The sequence below is a fragment of the Schistocerca gregaria genome, chromosome 7 (assembly GCF_023897955.1).
Source record: "Schistocerca gregaria isolate iqSchGreg1 chromosome 7, iqSchGreg1.2, whole genome shotgun sequence".
Classification (NCBI taxonomy): domain Eukaryota; kingdom Metazoa; phylum Arthropoda; class Insecta; order Orthoptera; family Acrididae; genus Schistocerca; species Schistocerca gregaria.
In genome coordinates this window covers 34,509,024-34,530,804 of record NC_064926.1, presented here as the reverse complement: position 1 = coordinate 34,530,804, position 21,781 = coordinate 34,509,024, and the positions used below count along the sequence as shown (strand labels likewise).

The 21,781-nt window shown below is 41.1% G+C and overlaps 1 protein-coding gene across 1 annotated transcript; it reads right to left on the bottom strand.

The window, feature by feature from the left end:
* Positions 1 to 1,941: 1,941 nt before the first annotated feature.
* Positions 1,942 to 15,644, bottom strand: LOC126281492 (myogenesis-regulating glycosidase-like). The gene is made up of 6 exons (XM_049980494.1): positions 15,596 to 15,644; positions 13,423 to 13,545; positions 11,161 to 12,149; positions 7,375 to 7,809; positions 5,491 to 5,647; positions 1,942 to 2,295 (listed from the first exon to the last, which is right to left on the bottom strand). The coding sequence occupies exons 1-6, from the start codon at positions 15,603 to 15,605 to the stop codon at positions 2,096 to 2,098; spliced, it is 1,914 nt and encodes a 637-aa protein (XP_049836451.1). The 5' UTR covers positions 15,606 to 15,644; the 3' UTR covers positions 1,942 to 2,095.
* Positions 15,645 to 21,781: the final 6,137 nt, after the last annotated feature.

Genomic DNA, 21,781 nt, shown 5'->3' with positions numbered 1-21,781 from the left:
TACTATTAATTTTGCACCTGTGGTTATTGCAGTGTGTAACGCTTGAATTTGCAAGTAGCTAGTTCACTGGTAATTTTATATGCTCGCCCATATGTTTTAGAATGAAATTTTCACAAAGAGGACAAATAAAAACGTTGGATGCGACGGTGCTTTGCTAAGAGTAGATGTTTCTGGCAATCAGCAGTTAGCGTTCTACCACAATCATTTCGAAACGAGCCATTACGTGTCTGAGCTTCCGATGTAAATGTCTTACACGACACACACGAAAGTAATAATATCTATCGCCCGTGAAAGAAGGAACGAAGATTGAGTTCAACGTCCCATCGACCTGAGGCCATTAGAGACGGAACATAAACTCAGAATGTGTCAAGGATAGGGAATGAAATTGAGTGTGGCCTGTTAGGGGAACCATCCCGGGATTTGTCTGGAGCGGTTAAGGCAAATTAAAGAAACACTAAATAAGGATGGCTGGATGCAGGTTTGAACTACATTCGTACCGAATACGAGTCCATTGTGACACCCATTGCGACAGCTCACTCGGTTTTCCCTTGTGCGCCAGAACCTATTCTAGCACGTTCTGTAAAAAGTATCATAAAAAAGGGCTCTGAGCACTATGGGACTTAACATCTGAGGTCATTAGTCCCCTAGAACTTCGAAATGCTTAAACCTAACTAACCTAAGGACATCACACACATCCATGCCAGAGGCAGGATTGGAACCTGCGACTGTAGCGGAGTATCATCAAGAGCACACTATACAGCTTGGAGAGGGTAATGATTTTCTTACAGAAACCTGAAATTTGTAAGAGTTGTTATCAAATCTGTTATGTATTTGGGAGCAGATAGTGAATGATGCATAGACGAAATTGCCCAGTAATCATCCATTTGATTTCTTCCATCCTTGTAGGCAATTTTCCCCTCTAAACATCACCCACAGGATATTGTGAAGGGCAAAAATTATGCATACAAAATACTACTGAGGAATCTGAGCAACTTGAAATTTCTAAACGGAGCAACCAAGTAACTGAGGATGTCATTATATGCTGTGAATTCAAATATACAATTCTCGTATCGGGATACAAGGCAATTTTAAGGCAACATTATAGTGAAGACGAAATGTTTCATTAAGTATCCCACACACTGGTAAAAATGTGCGAAATCAATAAATTATAAACTTTTGTTAATGCCTTAGAGTGTGGATTGCCAGGCATGTGCCTCTAACATATTTTAACAAAATATTGTTGTGTTTGGAAGGTAGGAGACGAGGTAATGGCAGAAGTGAGGCTGTGAGTACCGCGCGTGAGTCGTACTTGGGCAGCTCAGATGGTAGAGCACTTGCCCGCGAATGGCAAAGGTCCCGAGTTCGTGTCTCGATCGGGCACACAGTTTCAATCAGCCAGGAAGTTTCATATCAGCGCACATTCCGCTGCAGAGTGAAAATCTCATTCTGAAAATATTGTTTCCCAACTGTCTCTTAAAGGAATTGATGAGAATCGAAAGCATTTATAGTGACTGCACGTACCTACACAAGAAGGTTAGTTTTGTAATGGTGCTGCTAGCAGCTTGCGTTACTGAGCTTCGAGACAAGTCTTCAGTTACTAATGTAGTATTTCAGGTAAAGCTCGTATATCCTATCAGCTATCTTGTCATGTGTAGTATTTCAGGTAAAGCTCGTATATCCTATTAGCTATCTTGTCATATGTTGTCAATTTCTCCGTGTATTTCAGTTGCGAGGCATTTCCTCACTATTCCATGCACTCTTTGAAGCAGTGTTCATCGTTGAAATCGTACATTCTCTTAATACAAGTTAATTTTGGTACAGTATATGTGTTACTTCTTGACGTAAGGAATCCACACTTCGAAAATGTTTGTTTAACGTGAGAAGTGTCTATACACATTAAGAGGATATGTAAAACAAAGGAGTGAGACTAAAAGAGTGTAAAACATAGTATGAACTAATGCCTGTATTTAAAATTTGCCATTATATAATTTTCCAGCTATAATGCTTCAACGTGACATTCTTAAAAGACTGTGACGGCATTATCCAAAGATTGCCTTCATATCGAAGATGATATCGGGGATTCAGACGGTGACGTCTATGACGAGGTGATCCTGGTGAAGTAGGGCAGGGTGTTCATCGGTGCAGGGTAGTCGCGGAGCCAGGTGGGGCCCTCTATGGTGGGGTGCTCGGGGTCCACCTCGTCCCTCCAGGTGCCCTTCGGCAGGTAGATGTCTCGTGCGGTGTTTTTGTGGTAGATCACCGGCGCCACAAGGATGTCTTCGCCCAGAAGGAACTCTGCACAGAAACGAAACAGCTTGCTACTCATACTGTGTAAATAATTGACCTGTATTGTAACCTGTAAGGAAATACACAACTGAGAAAATAATGATTAGAAAATTTTTCTTAATGAATTAAAAATAATAATAACCCATTTTTATGTTCTGTGAGCGTTTCCCGAAACCTCTCACGGAGTATATTGCATTAATATATCAAATTCGCCAATTAGTAACTTCCACTTTAAAGTACTCTCAAAAGGAAAGACGTGGAACAAATTTATGCCAGATAGGTGTGCTACATTTTCCGGAAACAACATTTAGCGTGTAAGATGAACCAAGGACAAGATGTAAAAATTGTTTTTTTCTGCTGGTTGGTACACAGCTGAGGAATATCTAGTTATTCATTGTGACTTGTGTCTCTTAATATACTTATCAGACTCATTTGTTTGACAGTCACTTATTCAGTCACACCTTCATTTGTCATCTTCGATAGATCAGCTCAAGAGGAAGAGACATAAGGTATGTGCGGTGGTTTACACTAACGCAAGTGAAGCGATTTGTAAAATCATAATCTTTAATATCTCTGTCTGCACATTGCTTAACGTTGTTGATATTTCACGTCATCTAGTATAAACTAGTAAACAAGAAGGAAGAGTGCTCTTTCTAAATAGAAAATGCATCCTCAATTGTATTAAAATTCTGCTGTTTAATTTATGTAGGTACCACAAAATATACGCCATTGCACTGGTATTTTTCAAAGAAAAAAGTTACTTTCATCAATAGTAACAGATGGGCAATTTCTATACGCAACTAGATGTCGTACATCTCCACAATAAAAATTAAAAAGGGCCAGATACTTAACCCCTTCACTAAATAATCAGACAATGTGTGCAAATAAAAGATAATGAGGCTTGTTGTAAATTTCATTCGAAATGGTAGAGTTTCTCAAAATCTTTCTTAATTGTACAGAAGAGCTTGTTACATTTAACAGAATGTACCTATACTTGTAGATCTCTACAAATACATTACATTTTCACGACAATTACTTTGTCCCAAATCCTGTAACTTTGCCATTCAAAGTTCAGCAGAATCCGAATGTTATTTGCAGCAACATTAACCTACCAGGAGTCAATGTCCTCGGAAATAAACAAAAGAACAGCAGTATCTGTAAAAGGGAATAAGAGAAAATGGAGTGTAGACCAATACACTTGTTCTTAGGTCTGCAAAACATGCAGAGCTAAGCTTTATTATGTTATCTATTTTTGACACCACGTTGATATCCAGGTGGAGTTTACACACAAGTATATCATTCATTGTACGAACGCTACAGTATACTTCTGGAGCTAGCAACACATTCTTGCATGTTTGAAAATGGATTAAAGAAATGTTTGTGAGAATATGACATGAACTATTTGCTTCGTGCTAGTGCTGTAGAGTTACTATCTCCACTTATATTAAGGCTGATATTAAAAGTTCCATTTTTTTGTATCGTCGACGAACATGCAACTTTTTAAACTGTCTTGAGGAAGGGAATATACCAAGTGGTGTTCTTCATTGTAGTCTGTTGGATCCTCATATGGAATAAAAAAAACCTGTAGAATTAGCATGACGAAAGGGAACTGAAATAATGTGGGTGATACCGTCTAAATGAAGCATGTGACTCTGGATGCTTATATTCATAGCACATATCGGTGGGTGGGGTCTTACAAACTGAATTCGTGTCCTGCCCTTCCCAGAGAAAGTACAGCCACCATACATGATGATTAAGAATCAATTTCTACTACAGGAGTTTAGACATTTTCTCCATATGCATTTCATGCGTTTGTGTTAGTATCCTCTCTATACACCACGTAGATCTTTGTGGATAGTGAATGTGTCAGTGACGGAATGTGGACTGGGAGTAAATCGAAGAAAGCCGAAAGTAACGAGATCAGCGAGGAACTTAATATCAGAAGCTAAGATTACGAAGTAGACGAAGAGAAAGAATCTTGCAGGCTGGGCAGCAACATAAACCGTGGACAGAGGAAGGAGGACATGAAAAAAGACTGGCTTTGTGCAAAATGGTATTCATGGCGAAAAATCTACTAGTAGTATTATACATAGATCTCAATTTGACGAAGAAATTAGCGAGAAAGTACGTTTGGAGCACAGTACTGTATGGAAACCAAGTACGAACAGTGTGAAACACAGAACAGAAGCATTAGCTATAGGGCGCTAAAGAAGAATGTTGAATATGTGGAGAAATTGTAAGTAATGAGAGGGTTTTCCGCAGAATCAGCGAGGAAAGGAGTAGATGGAAAAAACTGACAAGAAGAAGGGGCAGTATGATACGCCATCTTTAACGCATACAGGAATAGCTTCCATAGCAACAAAGGGAACGGGGGAGGTTAAAAACCACGACAGAAGTTGGAATACATCTAGAAAATAAGTTAGGACGTCGCTTGCAGTTGCTACTCTGACATGATGGGATTTCCACAGGAGAGTAACAGGCTGATGACTCGAGATGGAAAGTTTGGAACCGGAGAGTGACAAGACTAACGACTGATCTATGGACAGGACATTATCTCAAATGTTGTGCGAACTGAAGTTGTGAGCTGCTCCCATTCGTAGAAACTGCACCTGGTAAGTATGTGTTTTGAGACAAGGAAATGTTTAATCCTCAGTTCGATTCTGAAATTTTCTTACAGCAGTCAGTTGCTTTTCCTCACCTAAAAATAGCAATGCCACCAGGACATTAAGATTAATTTTAAGTGTCAAAGCGATGATAAAGTTTCCTCCTCCAAGTACTGTGAAATGGTCAACTTTGTTCATATCACTGCAGAAGAAAGAGAATAATCTGCTGAGAGAGAGACCAAACAGAAACCAGAGAATAATCTGCTGAGATAGAGACCAAACAGAAACTAAGGTATCAGCAAACAGAAGTCTAATGTGAAGCAGATGACAACAGCGCCCTGCAAATCAGATTTAAAACACTTCGTAATTCACAGAATTTTATCTTAGCTCTGGGAAGACGTCTGCTTAGTCACCCCGGCTATAGAGAGCTTCACACTTTGATTGAATTTAGATGTATGATGCGTTACGTTTGCTTGTAGGTGATGTACATTTATTGTGAAAGTATGACAAACAAATCTGTCACGCAAACGTGGTGAGTACTTTTGAATGCAGGAAGGCAGATAGCACACACTGGTGGTACAGAGAAAGTCTGCGCTGGTACCTGAGTCGATGGTCTGTGCCGTGGAGTCAGTGGGGTCGAGCCACCAGACGGGCAGGTTGACCGGCGTGCCGTCCTCCACCGCCTTCTGCATCAGCTCCACGATGCGCGGCGCGTACTGCGCGTGCAGTTCGGTCAGGTTGCGGGCGATCTCCAGCGTCTGCAACACGGTCGCTAGTGACAGCCTTGCGTAAAGTGGCTACCTGCTGGAAGTAAACCTTAGAAAGTACTCTGTAGCTAACGAGAAGTCCCGCTCGATTTTTATATTCTCATTTGAAATTTAGATATCTGTAAAATCTTCAGTAAGAGTGGCACTTCTCTGAAGAGACCAATGAAACTAGTCTGACATGAGGAATGGCTACATCTTCTCAAGTTGGCTCAAAGGTAATAACGCGTAGGTGCTGACAATACCATTTCCATACGCGACGCAGTATCACCGCAGTCAGAAGAGAACACAATTTATTGGGCTATCCACAACACCGCTTTTCTCTTGTAGACTAGCCGAAGTCGTCACTCCTGCAGGCCGCAAGCCTAACTGGCAGTCTGAATAATTTTTTGACGTATGCAGACGGCATCAAGTGTACAGAAATTTTCAACTCCGGCTACTTCAAATAATACACACCTCCTGCCTTTCCCATTAGTTTCGTTTTATCAAATTTGCAACTCCAGCACGAAAACGTCCTGAATAAACTGCTTACTGTGTCCATCTCTAGGCCTTCCTCTACAATTCTTCCCGCACAATTCGCTCAAGTACTAAATTGGTGATCTCTATATGTCTCTAAATGTGTCCTCTCAATCGACTACTTCCATTAGTCAGGGTATGCCATAAATTACTTTCTCCACTATACAGTTCAGTACCTCTTTATGAAGGTTAAATTACCTACTCATATAATCTTCAGAATCCTTCAGTAGCATCACATTTCAACGCTTCTGTTCTCTTCTTGTCTGAATTGTTTATCTTTCGCGTTTCACTTCCGTACAAGGCTACACTCAAGACAAATACCTTCAGAAAAGATGTCCTAACACTTAAAACAACTGTCGACGTTTTCCGAAATGCTTTTCCTTTTATGGATAGTTTGCATTTTACATCCTCTCTCTACTTGTCCCGTAATGCTATTTTACTGCCAAAATCGCAAAACTCATCTACTAAATATTGTTTATTTCCAGTTTCCTAACACACTTCCCGCAGCATCACATGATTTAATTTGTCTTCATTCTATATCCCTTGTTTTGCTGTTGCTGCTGTTCACCTTACATCTTCATTTCGAAACACTGTCCATTCCTTTCAACTTCTCTTCGAAGTCCTTTGCTGTCTCTGTCAGAATTACAATGTGGTCGACAAACCTCTAAGTTTTGTTTCTCCTTCCTGAACTTTAATTCCTTTTCCTAATTTTTCATTGTTTTCCTTTAATGCTTACTCGATGTACTAGTCGAATGTACACCATTACGAATCAATACTTAACGTTCATGCCCCTCGAGTCTTATAATGGCTGTCTGGTTTCTGTTTAGGTCCCTGTATTTTACCGGTGATACGTTCAGAATTTCGAAGAGTGTAGTCCAGTCGATATTGTCAAAAGCTCTCTCCTAATCTACAAAAGCTATACCGTCGGTTTGCCACTCGTTCTGTCTACAGTCTGCTGCCAAATATAAACGATACTGAATGAGAATCACAACGCCGAAGGTGACGGCCTTAAGTACATTAGTAGCGTCCAAGCACTTGGCCGAAAGCCCGCCATTGGTCACGAGTCACTCGATGCCTCGCTTGCCCATGTGATACGTTATCTATTTTAAATTGTAATTCGAGAACAATCGTCAGGAGAGTCCAATTGAAAGTAGGGAATTAGCTGTTTAACAGTTGAATACATCCTGTATCAGGAATGAACGCACCTCGTTGTCGTAATCCCACGGCGTGTAGGAAAATTTCACAACAGGCATGAAGACTGTTGCTTCCAGCCAACGCAGGAACAAATCGCTGGCTGCCGGCTTGCCGTTCTGGACTGAACCGCCGATCATTTCCGGCAGCACAAAGGGGTGTCCGACCAGGTTGAGCTGCAGCAGCTTGGGAATCAGCGTGTCGTAGCCGCCGTGGCCCGACCAGACGTTTAGCACGATGTCCATGAGGAAGAAGTTGGGCAGCTGCTGGCTCTCCACACCCGTCTGTATCGACACCATGGAGCCGAACTGGGCGATCGTCGCCGCAAATGCGTCCGAGTAGGCTATCGGGCTGACCTCCTTGGGCTCTATGTTGGCCGGCTGCGGCAGATAGTCCACCTCCCCAGCGGTGAACTCGAATCCGTCGATACCAGACTCGTTGCGAAGCGCCTGCGAACAGTGAAGAACCAATATATTTTCAGACAAAACGGAAAAAGCTGATTATAAACTGGTCAGCCATATCGTTACCACAACCTACTTAACGTTGTGTTGGTAGTTCTTTAGAGCCCAATACAGCTCCTATTCTGTCTTACATTCGATACCTCCATAGTAGGTTTCGAGAAGTTTGTGCCACCAGATCTCTGCATTCAGTGCCCTACAATTAAGGATCTGTGGTTTGTGGACGCGGAAGTGACATACGTCAGCGCCATAGAAGTGACCCATCAGGCGAATCTAGTGGCCAATACTTTAAGGGGGGTAGGACGTCAAACCGGCCGACTTGGAGCAGGAGCGGCACCATAGGACATTTTATTTTCTACTGTATACACTTTTACAAATAAATTCATAAAACTTTGTCAGCATGACCAGGAAGGAGTCAGGATTCGCACTCATAGCAGTGAATGTGGAAAAAATAAGAAAATAGATTTTTTTAGCTATCAAATTTCATCATTTTTTCACTTAGTTTTGGCTGCATTTGTTGCTGTATCTACATTCTTCTTCAGAAGTTTCTTTGGTGAATTTTGCACAGAATACAAACCATACTTACAGGTGTATGAAACACTAGGATTTTTCCACTCTATTAAAAGGTGTGGTAAAAATTGAGATAATTAACTAAAAAATTTGATTGTTTTCTAAACATATTGTTTAAAACTTAACAGCTCATTCATTTTTTCATAAATTAAATAGATTCTAGAATTTCAGACATCTGTAAGTATGGTTTGTATGCCGTGCGAAATTTATCGAACAGTCTCTCTTACTTATGAAGAAAACTGAAAAAAATGATGAAATTTCACTTGTAAAAATAATTATTTTGTTATGTTTTTGAACTTCCACTGCTACGAGTGTGAATCCTAAATCCTTCCGGGCCATTCTGACAAAGTTTTATGAATTTACTTGTAAAAGTATAGACAGTGGAAATTAAAATGTCCTGTTGTGCCTATCTGCTCCAAGTCGACCCGTTTAACGTCCTACCCCTCCTAACGTGAGTTCTGTAACATGCACCTCAGGTCACTACAGTGTGGTACTGACTATGTTACACAAGTATAGAGGTGGAATGCCATCGCCGTCTGGGAAGGCATAAGGCATGAAGCAGTTCTATTCACGTACGCCAAAGCTGCCTTCGATTACTGCCATACTTTCCATAAAACCGTGGTAAATGATGTGCACAGAGTAATTCCCTATAAGCCTGCATCCGTGGTTGCGGTAGAAGCTTCGAGCAGCTGTTAAATGCATTACGGCGTATCTAGATCTGGAGACACCCTTCCCAAGTGTAAGAAGGAAAATAATTCACCTGCCCATTTCAGACGATTCCTTTGGTCCACAGTGTAATCTCCATGATCTGGTGCTAAATCTGAACCTCAGTACGAATTATGTGCAGACGTCAGGAGCCACTGGACATGGAGATAACTCAATGGCAACTGTTGAATATTTGTGTCAGACCGCGCCTCGAATCGGGATTTCCGACCTTACGCAATCTGTCGCTTTAATCGCTCAGACTATCCGAGCACGCTCTACGATCGATCAACATTCTCAATTTATCGCACAGTACTGACTAGCGACCCTGTCCATTTACCTCATACACAGCTTCTTGCATTCCTGCGAGAGGTTCAGATCTTATTGAGCATCTGCACTAAGGGTATCATAGTAATGAACCTCGCAGATATAATACATAATATGAGTTGACACCATATACCTTATTATATATTTATGCCAACAAGCGGCATACAATTCGGCTGAGGTCGAACACATGCTGTCTCCTTTACGAAGCCCTAAAATAGAAAGTGACTTGGAATGAGACCAGAAGAGCTCCGTATCCATTTATAAACATGTCTGACCAGACACCACTTTTTTCGAGAAAACGGCAGTAAATCTCAGTATTTCGGGGGAGGTTCCGACAGTAGGAACAAATGGACAATGAGGTAACTCTATGGTGAAAGCTAAAATTTGCACAGGAGAGGGAAAAAGGCAGCTGACGTCGTTAGCTCTGTCGAAATACAGCTGTCTGTAATCTTTTCTTATATGATATCCCCCGTGCGAATGCGCAGTGGGTCAGAACCTCTTGCGGCGATGTTCCAGGATGTTCCGTAATGAACCGGAATGTTCTGGAATGTTCGGGAATAGTCTGGAACATTTGGGAAGATTCCAGAACGTTCGGAAACATCCCTGAACATTCCAGAACACTCTCGAGTGTTGTGCAATGTCCATGAAGATTGTGGGCTACTCGAAAGCTTTTTGATTAGTTCCGGAATTTGTCACTGTTGGGGCTACTCCGAATATCAGTTTCTTATTAGTTACAAAGTTAGGAACCGAAAACGTAGTGTAGTGTGTGAATAAAATCACACAGCGAAGCGTGATATATTAGCCGAATATATATGGAAAAGAAAATGTGAAAAGTGTGTAATTATACTTACTGCAGTTGTTAATAAAAAGTTGATTGCATTTGCATATTAGGCAGTGTCCAAACTTCGAAGAAAAGGAGATCATACCAGTAGTGAAACTAAACGGGGAAAAAAGGAACAATGAAGAAACGAAACAGACGAAGAGCGCCAAGCACATTTAAGTTCCCAACGAACGACGATAAGCAACGTGAGAAGCAAAGAAATCAGCGTACTGGAGAAATATGAATTGCCAGGAAGTAGTGCAGTGAGTTAACAAAAACAAACAGTGAAGTGTGAGCAAAGTGGTACAGTGACTGAATATAAATCTTACTAATCAGGCGACCGGCCTCATTGAACTCAACAGCTATTTCTGCAACATAGCCACTGTTGAGGACACACTCATCGACCAACTTTAACATAGTATAGTTCACCACTGTACTAATCCGGACGAACTATTTGGTAACTAAAAATAATATTGCCGACGTTATCAACTTTAACATTAAAAAAAAACATTCCCGGTGAAGAGAGAATACACAAATCGAACTACACGATGGCAAAAGTTGAAGAAAATGTGAACTTCCGTATAGTATTTCTAAACTCTTTTCCAAATGCCACGAGCGCCATTACACTGCCTTAGACTTAAAACTGGGCCTCCGATCATACTACTCAGGAATCTCAGTTCACCAAAACTGTATATGGGAACAAGGATGATCGTGAATCAGCTGTCGAATAACATCATGGAAAACGAACTTAGGACCAGGAAGTACAAACGACACACAGTATTTGTCCCAGAACACCACTGATCTCAACTGAACTGCCCTTCCAGTTTAATAGACTCGAATTAAAAGACTCCAGTAATGTAGAGCAATACTTTCTAGTAGATCCCGCTTGCACAACAACTACATACGTTTACTTATATACTCACCAAAAGTCGGTTCGTCCACCAGGATACTGCATCAGGATTGGTGAAGTCGACAGCGCCAGCAACTTCATTCTGAAACTCGGTCTCGGTGTTACCATTAGCGTCGGTCACGAAGTAGCCTTTCTCCAGTGCCTCGGAGTAATACGGCTCACAGCCTTTGTTCACAAAGGGATGATTCCACAGCACTACACGGAACCCCAGATCGTGAAGATCGTCAGTGAGCTTCTTTATGTCGGGAAACTTTGTGGTGTCAAACGTCTGGCTTCCGTAACAGGTCTCCCACTTTTGATCAATTTCGATGTGGCTCTTGTTGAAACCATGGGTAATCACCTCGTTGGCGAGTTTCCGCACCGACTCCTCATTAGTATTTCTGCCGTATCTGACCAAGGTAGCCCAAACGGGACTCAGCACCATGGAGTCGTCTGGGATTGCAGTCGGCTTGCCTAGGTAGTTCTGGACAGCAAACTCGTGGGCCTCCCTAGCGTCCTCGAATGAACACAGGTCCCACTCCAGCAGGTTGTCGGCTCGATCGGCTGGGTAGGGAGACTTGTTCTCAGCAGTAAAGCAGATAGCATTTACTGATTGGTTTGTATTCTGGTTGATGAAAAGGGGGACGTTCGAGTGAACGTAGACGAATCTGCCGTCGGAGAAAAGCCAGTAGCGCACGGCAATGCCAGCTTGTATGCTTTGGTCTGTAATGTACGGGAAGTTCTCGTACTTGGTATCCTCGATGAGAAACTTCTGCTCTCTGTTCTCGATCCCGCCATAGATGTGGCTGGTCAAGTGGTTCTGACAACTGGTGAGCACCGTCTGGGGTGTGCTGACCCACTGCCGGACACCGAGGCAACGACCTTCTCGTCCTTGGCGCCGGAAGGCGATTTTATGGTCTCCAAAGTAGAAGGATTCTCCATTAGTGCCTCTCACATGTCGTGGCGCATGCGAGCGCTGCTCGCTGCTGATTGGGATGTAGCCGATTTCCACTTCGCTGCCATCTGCAACAAGTCAGTAATCAAACAATGCCTTCAGAAAGAGATCCTTATTTTTAGAATATTAGCGAGAATGGAGATTGGTGAGGTTCTCTAGCCTACCGTCTCTCACAAGCTTTCTAACATAATAACAGCAGTGGCGCTTCGTTATTCACATTATGAATTTATATCATTTTCAATAAGTGAGGAGACACCTTACAGTACAACTGACATCAAAATGTGGTTAGGTGTAATTAGACATATAAATTATTTAGCTTAGGTGGTGGTCTGAAAATGGAAGAAACTGAGAGATATTGATAATAAAATTTATACTGGAACACATATTAAACCTTTATATGAAGTTAGTTCACAATGGCGGGAAGTTAGATTTTGCTCTCCAGCAGAAAAGGAAGTACTGATATGACGTATGGGAATCTGTAATTACGAAAACAAAAAAAAAATTCAAGACAGATTCCACTGATTTACTGTCATAAACATTATATTGTTATGGATTAGGTGGAAGTAAAAAACTGTGCAATGGAAGTAGATTTTATACTTCCTTCAGAAAACCGGTTTTGAGATTTAAATTAGCCTAAATCCATGGACAATATGTTTATACAGGACCAATGAAACTGATAAAAAATGAAAACTGTAGTAAGGAAAAGATCTTTATGTACTGTGGACTTGGCTATGATAAATATCAGTCATCTGAGGATTTTAGAAAGTTAACGTACATTCACACGTATGACACATAAGGCTACTTGTTAATGTTCCAGTACTTGAAAAAAAAATTACCGCTGTATAATTCAGAGACTGGGAATAGAAATCATCACGTACTATCCCTTTCTGGGTTTAGTCATTCTGCAGACAAGAATAAAACTGTGAAACCCCGTAGTATATTAAGAAGAGGAAGCTTCTTGCTGGAGTTAATATAATAAGTAAATATAGGCTGATCTGCTTTTCTCTGTACGTTCTTTGTTTCCTTGAATTACAGACGGACATTTCCCAGAATTGATACCACCTTGCAATCATTTTCCACGAAGTGTGATTTGATTAAGTCGAATAAGTGCGAACAGACCGTTATCTCAATACTGGAAGCATCAATATTTTCTGTCGCTGAAACAATAAACTCAAGACAGTAGAAAGCATTATTTTCATACGTAGTGGTTGGTCTCCCTCGTACGACACCTAGGTGTCAGCACAGATCGGGTCGTTTGGTTACGCTGCGAGTACTGAGTCGCGACTCTGTTACAGCTGATAGCGAGCCGCGCGGCAGCGGCGGCGGTCGCCGGCCACTTACCTTTGTGGGAGAGTATCTGGACGCGGCCAGCAGCCTCGTCGTAGCGGGTGCTGAGGCTGGCTGCGGCGGGAGGCACCAGCAGGCCGAACGCCAGCAGCAGCGGCAGGGTGGTCGCGGGCACAGCTGGAGGCAGAGAGCGGTGAGTCGTCGGACTCAGTCCATTCACAGCAAATGCCACAAAAGCGCCTGCCTTTTTGACCCTACTGTTCCGCGTTATCCGGTGAGGAAACGAGGGACGATAACATCTCTGGGATCAGAAAGTTTCCTAGGTGAAACAAATACATTGGTCTGCTTCACTTGGACGCCCCCTTGAGTATGATGCGGTCATTAGTTGCCCTGCGGTCCCTCTTCGAACCATGGCACACTCAGAAACGTCGAAGAATCCAATATGATCCTAAACAGGCCTACAGTACGATCTGCTTTCAGACGCTCTCGGTCGGGCCCTTGGAACTACGACTACGATTCTTGCGTGAATATTAATTGAACTCGTGTTTGACCAGAAAACAAAATGTTAACAATATCATCTGTGATTTCCTGGGTTAGTCTAGGGATGAAATGGCGCCTAGGTTACACAGCCGTCTCGAATCGTGAATAAGTGGCGTCCTCATATTGTTAACAATCCCAACGTCAGTGCAACAGGAGATAGTTTGAACCCAAAAAAGACAACGCTCAGTCGCTATGTTCTTGGCTGACTATCTCGACATTTGTGCATAAGGAGATTATTTGTACACGGAAACTACAACACTCGGTCACCAAGTGTTTGGTTGGAATTTCCCATGTCAGTGTAACAGGGTATAATATAGACGGAAGTACGGTAACGGTGTGTCATTTAAGTGCTTGTCTGCAGGTCGAATATATTAAGGGCATTAATAGGCAGGTTAGCCCTCACACATATCATCATTACGACGAATACATATCGACCTACGTACTGAATTCAAACTAGTGTGCGACTGACCACGATAGAGACTCTTATTACAAATTCAGTCTCGTTGTTAGCAGTATACCAAAAAGGCGAAAACTTTTAATAATTGACTGAATTTTTTTAATTTTTATCATGATGTTCTGTTTTATAATGATGTCTCTTACCTTTTATTTATGTTTTGTACAATAGATTAGAATTCATCACATTCGTGAAATATGTTTCTGAGAACACCTAACATTACATCATTTGTTCCTGATTTATGGGAACCTTTGTAGCAGAATAATACTGCAGAACTACGTATATCCATTATTACCCTACTCCTTCAATAGCCCCCTGATTCTGTAAAATATCGCCTTACAGCAGGTCACTGTAATTCTTCCTGTATCGGTCATAACTACGGAAGATCAATATGAGTACGCATTGAGATCGTACATAATCCCATAAAAAGATGAAACATCCTCTTAAGTGCTGTATTCCAACTAGTACCCAACCTACCATGACAGATATTCTAATTACACGATTTTGTAGTACTGCATTTTAACGAAACAGAAGTCGCCCTACCGTTGGTGTGAACTCCAGGTTACCTGGGATTACAGGATAACAGAATAGAAGAGAAAATATGGTTGACTTACTTAATTTGGCCATTAAAAGGCGCCTTCAAGAGACTTGGCTGCTTTCCGTTTTGTATGAGAAACATTTGACTCTACATACCTCTGACTAGGGGCTGTATGGATGGCGATCCTGAACCTCCCTAAACATCGTTTAAAATTATATTTTACCAAAATAAAGTGCGGCTTGCCATCAGATTTTTGGTGGGGTTGGATATCGCTCATAGACGTTTTCGAAGCTTAAAGGAAGCATTAAAAAATATCCATTTCTTCCCGCAATCCAATGGTAACGGAAGGGAAATACCTGTAGTAAACTATTCAGTGGCGAATATCTAAAATAGTGTCTTACTTCATTTTTCTATCGCATTTCTTAGCTGCATAGAAATGGGGTCTCCGTTCAAGTACTACCTACTCATTATCCTCTTAAAATTACCCATCGTTAGAACTGTTACCAGCCTTATGAAAAGATTAATACCCGTACTTGTGCAGGTTAGATATAAAACATTTTAAGAAATCACTACATGAACTAAATGCATCGAAAATGTCTTTCAAAAACAGTGAAATACTAAGCTAGAAATAAACCCTAGAATCCAAGCCGTACAGTAATCTACAACAGTGCCACCCACAGGGGGCGTGAGCTCACCTTGAACCATTCTAGAGCTCGCTGTGAAGTGCAGTATTGCTGCAGCTGATCTCCTGGCGTGAGGATTCAATACATGGCTTATATATGAGTGAAATTTGTCCAAAACTGCAAGTCACTTGCACATGAAGGACGCGATTATCATCGCCATGTTTTACGATGAACACTTAAAATATGAAACATCTCGAATCACGTCTTGTCGCACTCGGAGATAACTTATCAGTATAATGTAATACTTAACATGGTCGAAAAAATGCTTTATCGTTTGCTAAAAGAAAAAAGATCGTCAAGATATGAATAACTGGCTTTTTTTAACACAAAGATAAAATAACTATTATCCGGATGAAGGAACGCAGCATTGTGGTTCCTTTAGTGGAGTAAAGTTTCAGTTGGCATGACAACAGAATCATTTTACGTTTTCCTCTTTATTTGCGTTAAACGGAATTCACATATGATAATATGAAATAGTTTATTTTTATAGTTACGATGACTACAAAATTCCAAATAAATTAATATTTAAAAATTTAGATCGAACAAATGGGTAATGTAAGCCAATGAAAACGCTAAGAGTAAGTTGAAATTGGATGAAGAAAGTAAGTATAGCGTAAAATGTATTATAAATAAAACGGATGGACTTGGAGACGCTGACTGGATAATGGATTTGCTTAGTTCTTTGGTTTTTCGCTGTGTTCTTTCTTAGACAATCATCAACTCGTTATGTATCTAAATGCTACTCAATTTAAAATTTAAATCTAAGAAGGTGGTGATTACATGAAGTGTGAAACTGTTAATATGTATTGTGTAGTTATTTGTGCTGGCATCATGGCAGATGCCAAAGTTCCTGAAGGTGATTGATGTAGCTGTACACATTTTTATCGGTGAATAAGGGACAAATAATAAGAGGCTGCTAGAAGACGTCCTCGGGGCAGTAAGTGTCAGTTCCAGAGAAAGGTAGGTAAACGCAATTCAATGTAGAAAGAAGGACTTATTTTAGAAGACTAACTGGAGTAATGTGTAGCTACATTTACAGCTTTATAGGCTTAGAGAGACACTGTTAAGTATTATACACGCTTAGGACTTATGAGGTTAAATGGATACGACACGGGGAGGGCAAGGTTCTCCACGACTTGTACAGAAACCGGAATGTAGTTACATGAGGTGAAGCATAATAGGACAGGAAACGGACCTAGTACCAGAGGTGGGAGTGGGACAGAGGAATAGTAATTTTAAGGTTCGCCTATCATAGAGAAATCCATTCAGAGGTAGCAAAGTATGTGGAAGATTAGCTAAAAGGAACGAATAAAGTATTGAAGAAAATTATAAGATGAACACAAAAGTAAAACTGGGATAATGAAATTCAGCTGACTGAATCAGGGCCAGTGTGTGAATTCGGTTACGAAGCGAGACACCAACAGCTAGTAGACGAGGTATGCTATTTCGTGGGCAACATAACTGACGACCTAGAGAGGGTAAAAAACACAGTCACAATAACGGGGTTAACGATTCGGAAAATAAGAAATTTTCTTACAGTGGATATAGATTTAAATTTTCAGATGTCTTTCCGAAATGTATCTGTCTGTTGGGCAACCTTGTTGGAAAAGTGAAACGTGGGTCATCAGCTGTTCAGACAAGAAGAGAATAGCACCTATTGAGTTAATGTGATACAGAAAAAATGCTTAAGGCTAGATTGGTTCACTGGTTAACCAATGAATAGATACTGTGAAGAAATGGACATACAAGAGTATTATGGTACAACGTGACTACACAAAGCACAGATACTGAGATGAATTTTAAAATTTTTCTTCAGATCTGAACGTTCAGAGAAATTTCGGGCTTGCAGCCGGATCTCGTTCACTACACTGCATGATGTTTGGATTAGGCAACTGCCGGTCATCTTAAGACGAACCATCGAGTCTTTGACATCATGGAATGTAGGAAACAACACGAAGCCTTGAGTACGGAAGGCAGATTTTAATGGCTGTAGCTTACCGTAGTTGTGCAGAGATTAAGACAGCTACATAAGGTACATTAGTGTAGAGTCCTGCATCAAATCAGTCTGCAGATTGTAGACCACAGCGACAACAACGGGGAGCTACAACATGGTGGCTACTGCTTTGCTATTTATTTAGGCATTTACTTAATTTTTTCCAGTAGTAAATAGTAGCTACATTCTCCTTAACACACGTTGAAATATACAAGTATAAGGAATTGTTAAAAATGTGACCCATGTAATAGAGAATTGGGACTGTTACATACCTGAGTAAAAATTAAACTTATAATAATAAATGGAGAACGCAGTGATCATACGAGTAGCTCTAACATCACACAACACCACAGCTCTTGGAAACTGATATTCTAAATAAATCACAGAGACTTTCACACCAAGATTCGTTGGCTTGGAAGTAATGGCAAAGAAACTTTTCGGCCGCTCGTGAAAATGTTTTCCAGCCTCTGCGATCGAAACGCAAGTGAGATGAGACGTCACTGGGTCTGAATGTATCATGAATATTTCAGACAACAAATTCGGTCCTTTATGGTATGAGACTCATTTATCCACTCCGATCAGAACTGCACTTTCAGGTCATCTCTTACATCGGACGAGGGTTTATCATACTCAAAACTCTTTTTCATCATAATCATCTAAGAAGTAACTAAGTTTTTAATGTGGCATACAGTAATATCGTCGTATAAATAGAATTAAATATGACCTGACCGTATGTAGAGAGAATCTGAATAAACAGCACTGACTTAAGGCTAAGAAAATTTATAAGCTATATCAGTGCCTCTGTTGCTAAGAAAAACAGTGTAATGTTCCTGCGGACATGTTCCTCGGACATCCGCTGTGGCAGGCAGCAACTCTCATTTCGAACATCCTGCCCTGTACGGGAATTACATAACGTGTGTGCGAGTACAGGTTGTGACGCAGCAACGGCTACATATGGAAGTTTGGGTTTGGCTGTGAGTCGTACACTGATAGCCACTGCGGTTAATGCACCCACCAGCATAAAGCTGGAAATCCGGGATTTCATGCATTTAACGTAAGTAAAATTAATATTAACAGGAAAAATGGTTGTGCTATGGTAAGGTATACGGATCAAAGGTAGACACTGTTGTTGCCTCAGCAGATCATTGGAGGCTGGAGATGATATTCAGTTTTCTGATATAAAGTGGGATGTCATTCCAGAGTCTTAAAATGCTACTGAGGAGTACATCGAGAAAGCTTGTGAGTAATGAAGTGTAAGAGGATTTTGTTCTGATGGAATCGAGTATTTCTACTATGTGGGACAGTGGCCTCTGATAAGACAGCAGAGCAGACGGAGTGTATGGAAGTTTCATTTCCAAGTCGATAAGGAAGAGATTTTTTATATTTTTCTAGTGCTTGGTGAGTAGTTGACACCATTTAGCACACTGCCAGTATGACCACAGTCCAACATAGCTTTTTATCTGTTATTACTCCTATACTCTTTGCTGAAGGAGAGAAGTTGATATTTGTACTATTTATCATTATAGTCGGTTGGGATACCCGATATTTCGGGCTAATGACACTAGTATGACCTAGTATTTAAGCTTAGGTTTTGATTGAATTCAGCTTTAGCACTGTATTCTGTGCTCATTTCAATAGTTCACACAGGCCTGTATTGAAATTCTCGATGGCTGTTTTAGATTTATTGGTTTCGCACTTAGATACAACCGGAGATGTATTTATTTATTTATTTGGCGTATGGAATTACATACGAACAGTGACTAGCAATTGTGGATTACATAGATTTACAAAATTTTAGAAAAAATTATTAATTTCATGATTTTTAATTTAAAAAATAAGTCTATGAATAAGTTTCTTGATCCAATCAAGGGCTGCCTCTGTCACTTCAAAAAATCTTCCAAGTTCCTATGGTAGGCTCTTCTGCTACAGCTTGTTGCATTGTGATGGATCGTCTGGTATTCATTTCCAGTCACATATGAAGCCCTTCCCCATCGATATTCAGCACAGATACCGTGGCCTGTGCGGATCGATTAATTGTTCTCCACGCACGTCGCGTTAGTTCCATACCGGTTAGTCTTATGTAAGGTCTTTGGAGGGTCTGATGTTCGTCATGGGCAATAGTGTTCCACATTTCTGTCCACTTTTGGTTGATACTGTAGCGATTCTGCCAGTAGGACAGATGGCTGCCTAGATTTTAATCTGTTCACTCGGAGTGTAGGAACGTCAGAGTGCATTGAAAGCTAGGGGATTTTCAATAATTTTTGGTATTCCTTGAGGAGGGCATTCTGTCTTCGGAGGTGTGTGGCGCAATGTTGCTTTGAGGTGGTAACCAGTATACAGGAGTAGATTTGATGCAACATGTTATTGTTCTCATTGCTGCATTTAACTCCACGTCAATTTTTCTCACATGAGTGCTATAGAGCCACACTGGAGCACAGTATTGAGCAACGGAATAGAAGGCAGCGCATCGCGGTGTCGTAGCTCTTGCGCCCCATGAGGTACTACTCAGCCTCTGTATGATGTTGCTCTGTAATCTCAGCTTTGCTGCGGTGTTTTCTATGTAAGACAGGGTTCTAACAACAGTCACTCCTAGATATTTTGGATTGTCTTGTTGGTGAAGCATCTGACCATTAAAGATGACATTCAGCTTCACATTGGCCATTCTGTTGTTAAGGTGAAGGCAGCTGACTTCAGTCTTCGTTTGATTTAGTATCAATCTCCACATTTTGAAGTATTCATCTAATGTGCTTAGATATGCGGATAGGATCTACTCACAGATTCAAGAATTTTTTGCTGGGTGGCCAAGGCCAGATCGTCTGCATAGATGAACTTCGTTGACTCTGTTTCAGGGATGTCAGATGTATAGAAGTTGAACAGGATTGGCGCCAAAACTGAGCCTAGAGAAAGACCATTATTAAGTTTCTTCTGTCTGCTTAGTTGGTTGCCAACAACTACTTGGTAGTATCTATCAGATAGCATGTTTTTTATGAGCCTGATTGTGGTTTGGCAGTGTATTGCACTGGCGAGTTTATACAGGAGTCCTTGTCTTCACATTGTATCATAGGCAGCTGTAAAGTAAATAAAAGCCACTGACGTTTTAAGGTGATGTTGGAATCAAGCTTCTATGCTTGTAGTTAAGCTGAGGACTTGATCTGCGCAGCTTCTGTTTGGTCTGAATCCTGCCTATTACATGGGAATAACTTCATGGACCTTTGGACCGTTTCGGTTGACAATGCCTCGTTGCAAAAGCTTGTAGGAGCAGCTCAGGAGGGCGCTGGGCGATAGCTAGCAGTTTTGTTCGCTGGTTTACCTGGATTCAGAATTGGTACGACTTTTTTGAAGGCTTTTGGCATGTTCCCTGACAGCATAATATTAGTGAAGAAACTTGTAAGCAATCTACGCGTCCTGATTCCACAAATGATGAGAAACTCTGGGTGTATCTCATCCAATCCTGGAGCTTTCCCTTTTTTTTTTTATTGTGGCAGTGATCTCATCTACTGTCAAGTCTCTGGAGTATTCTGATTTGTTGGGTGCCTCCTGCTTCCGGTTTCTAAGCTTTTTCTTAACCATTCTTGTGTGTGGTTGCTTTGGCGAGAGAAATTATTCTGTTCGCAATCTGGTCTTGTGTTACTCCAGGATCTTTCAGGGCGGGTGGTCGTCTTCCTCCCAGTTTTCTCAAGAGGTTCCACGCCTTTCTACTTGACCTCTTAAAATCAAGACTTTGTTTTTCGGTCCCAGCACTCTTTACGAGCTTAATGAAAGTGTTTGAGGAGTTCTGCAGCATTTCCACTGTCATTGGTGGTTAAATAGGACTGATACGATTCTTCGCAGTCATTACTCCAGTCTGGGATATATTCTCTCCGGAATCCTCTAGGCATGTATTTTTTTCCTGGTGTTAGAACTCCTCTGACGATTCTTTCATAATTTTCACTTAGTGGGGGGAACCGCTTGATAACTTTATCAAGTTCTTTGGAGAATTTAGTCCAGTCTGCTTTTCTAGTTCCATATTGGTCTAGGCATTGATCTGATTACAGAATTTTGAATTCCTACGACAAGAACTACTGGCCGGTGTTGGCTTTTTTGGAAATCTCCAAGGACTGTCCTTACTGTATGTAGAAGTTGTCCCTGGGAGTCCTGTGTTACAAAACATAGATCAGGGTTGGAATTCTTGCTCCAGGCTGCAGTTTAAAATGTTCCCTTGTTCT

Bases quoted from the DNA above. Each gene is read 5' to 3' on its own strand.
- LOC126281492 (XM_049980494.1), bottom strand. The intron at 12,150-13,422 runs GTAAGTGGCCGG...GACTTGTTGCAG, and splicing joins CCAGATACTCTCCCACAAAG to ATGGCAGCGAAGTGGAAATC. The intron at 2,296-5,490 runs GTACCAGCGCAG...GTTTCTGTGCAG, and splicing joins GGCACAGACCATCGACTCAG to AGTTCCTTCTGGGCGAAGAC.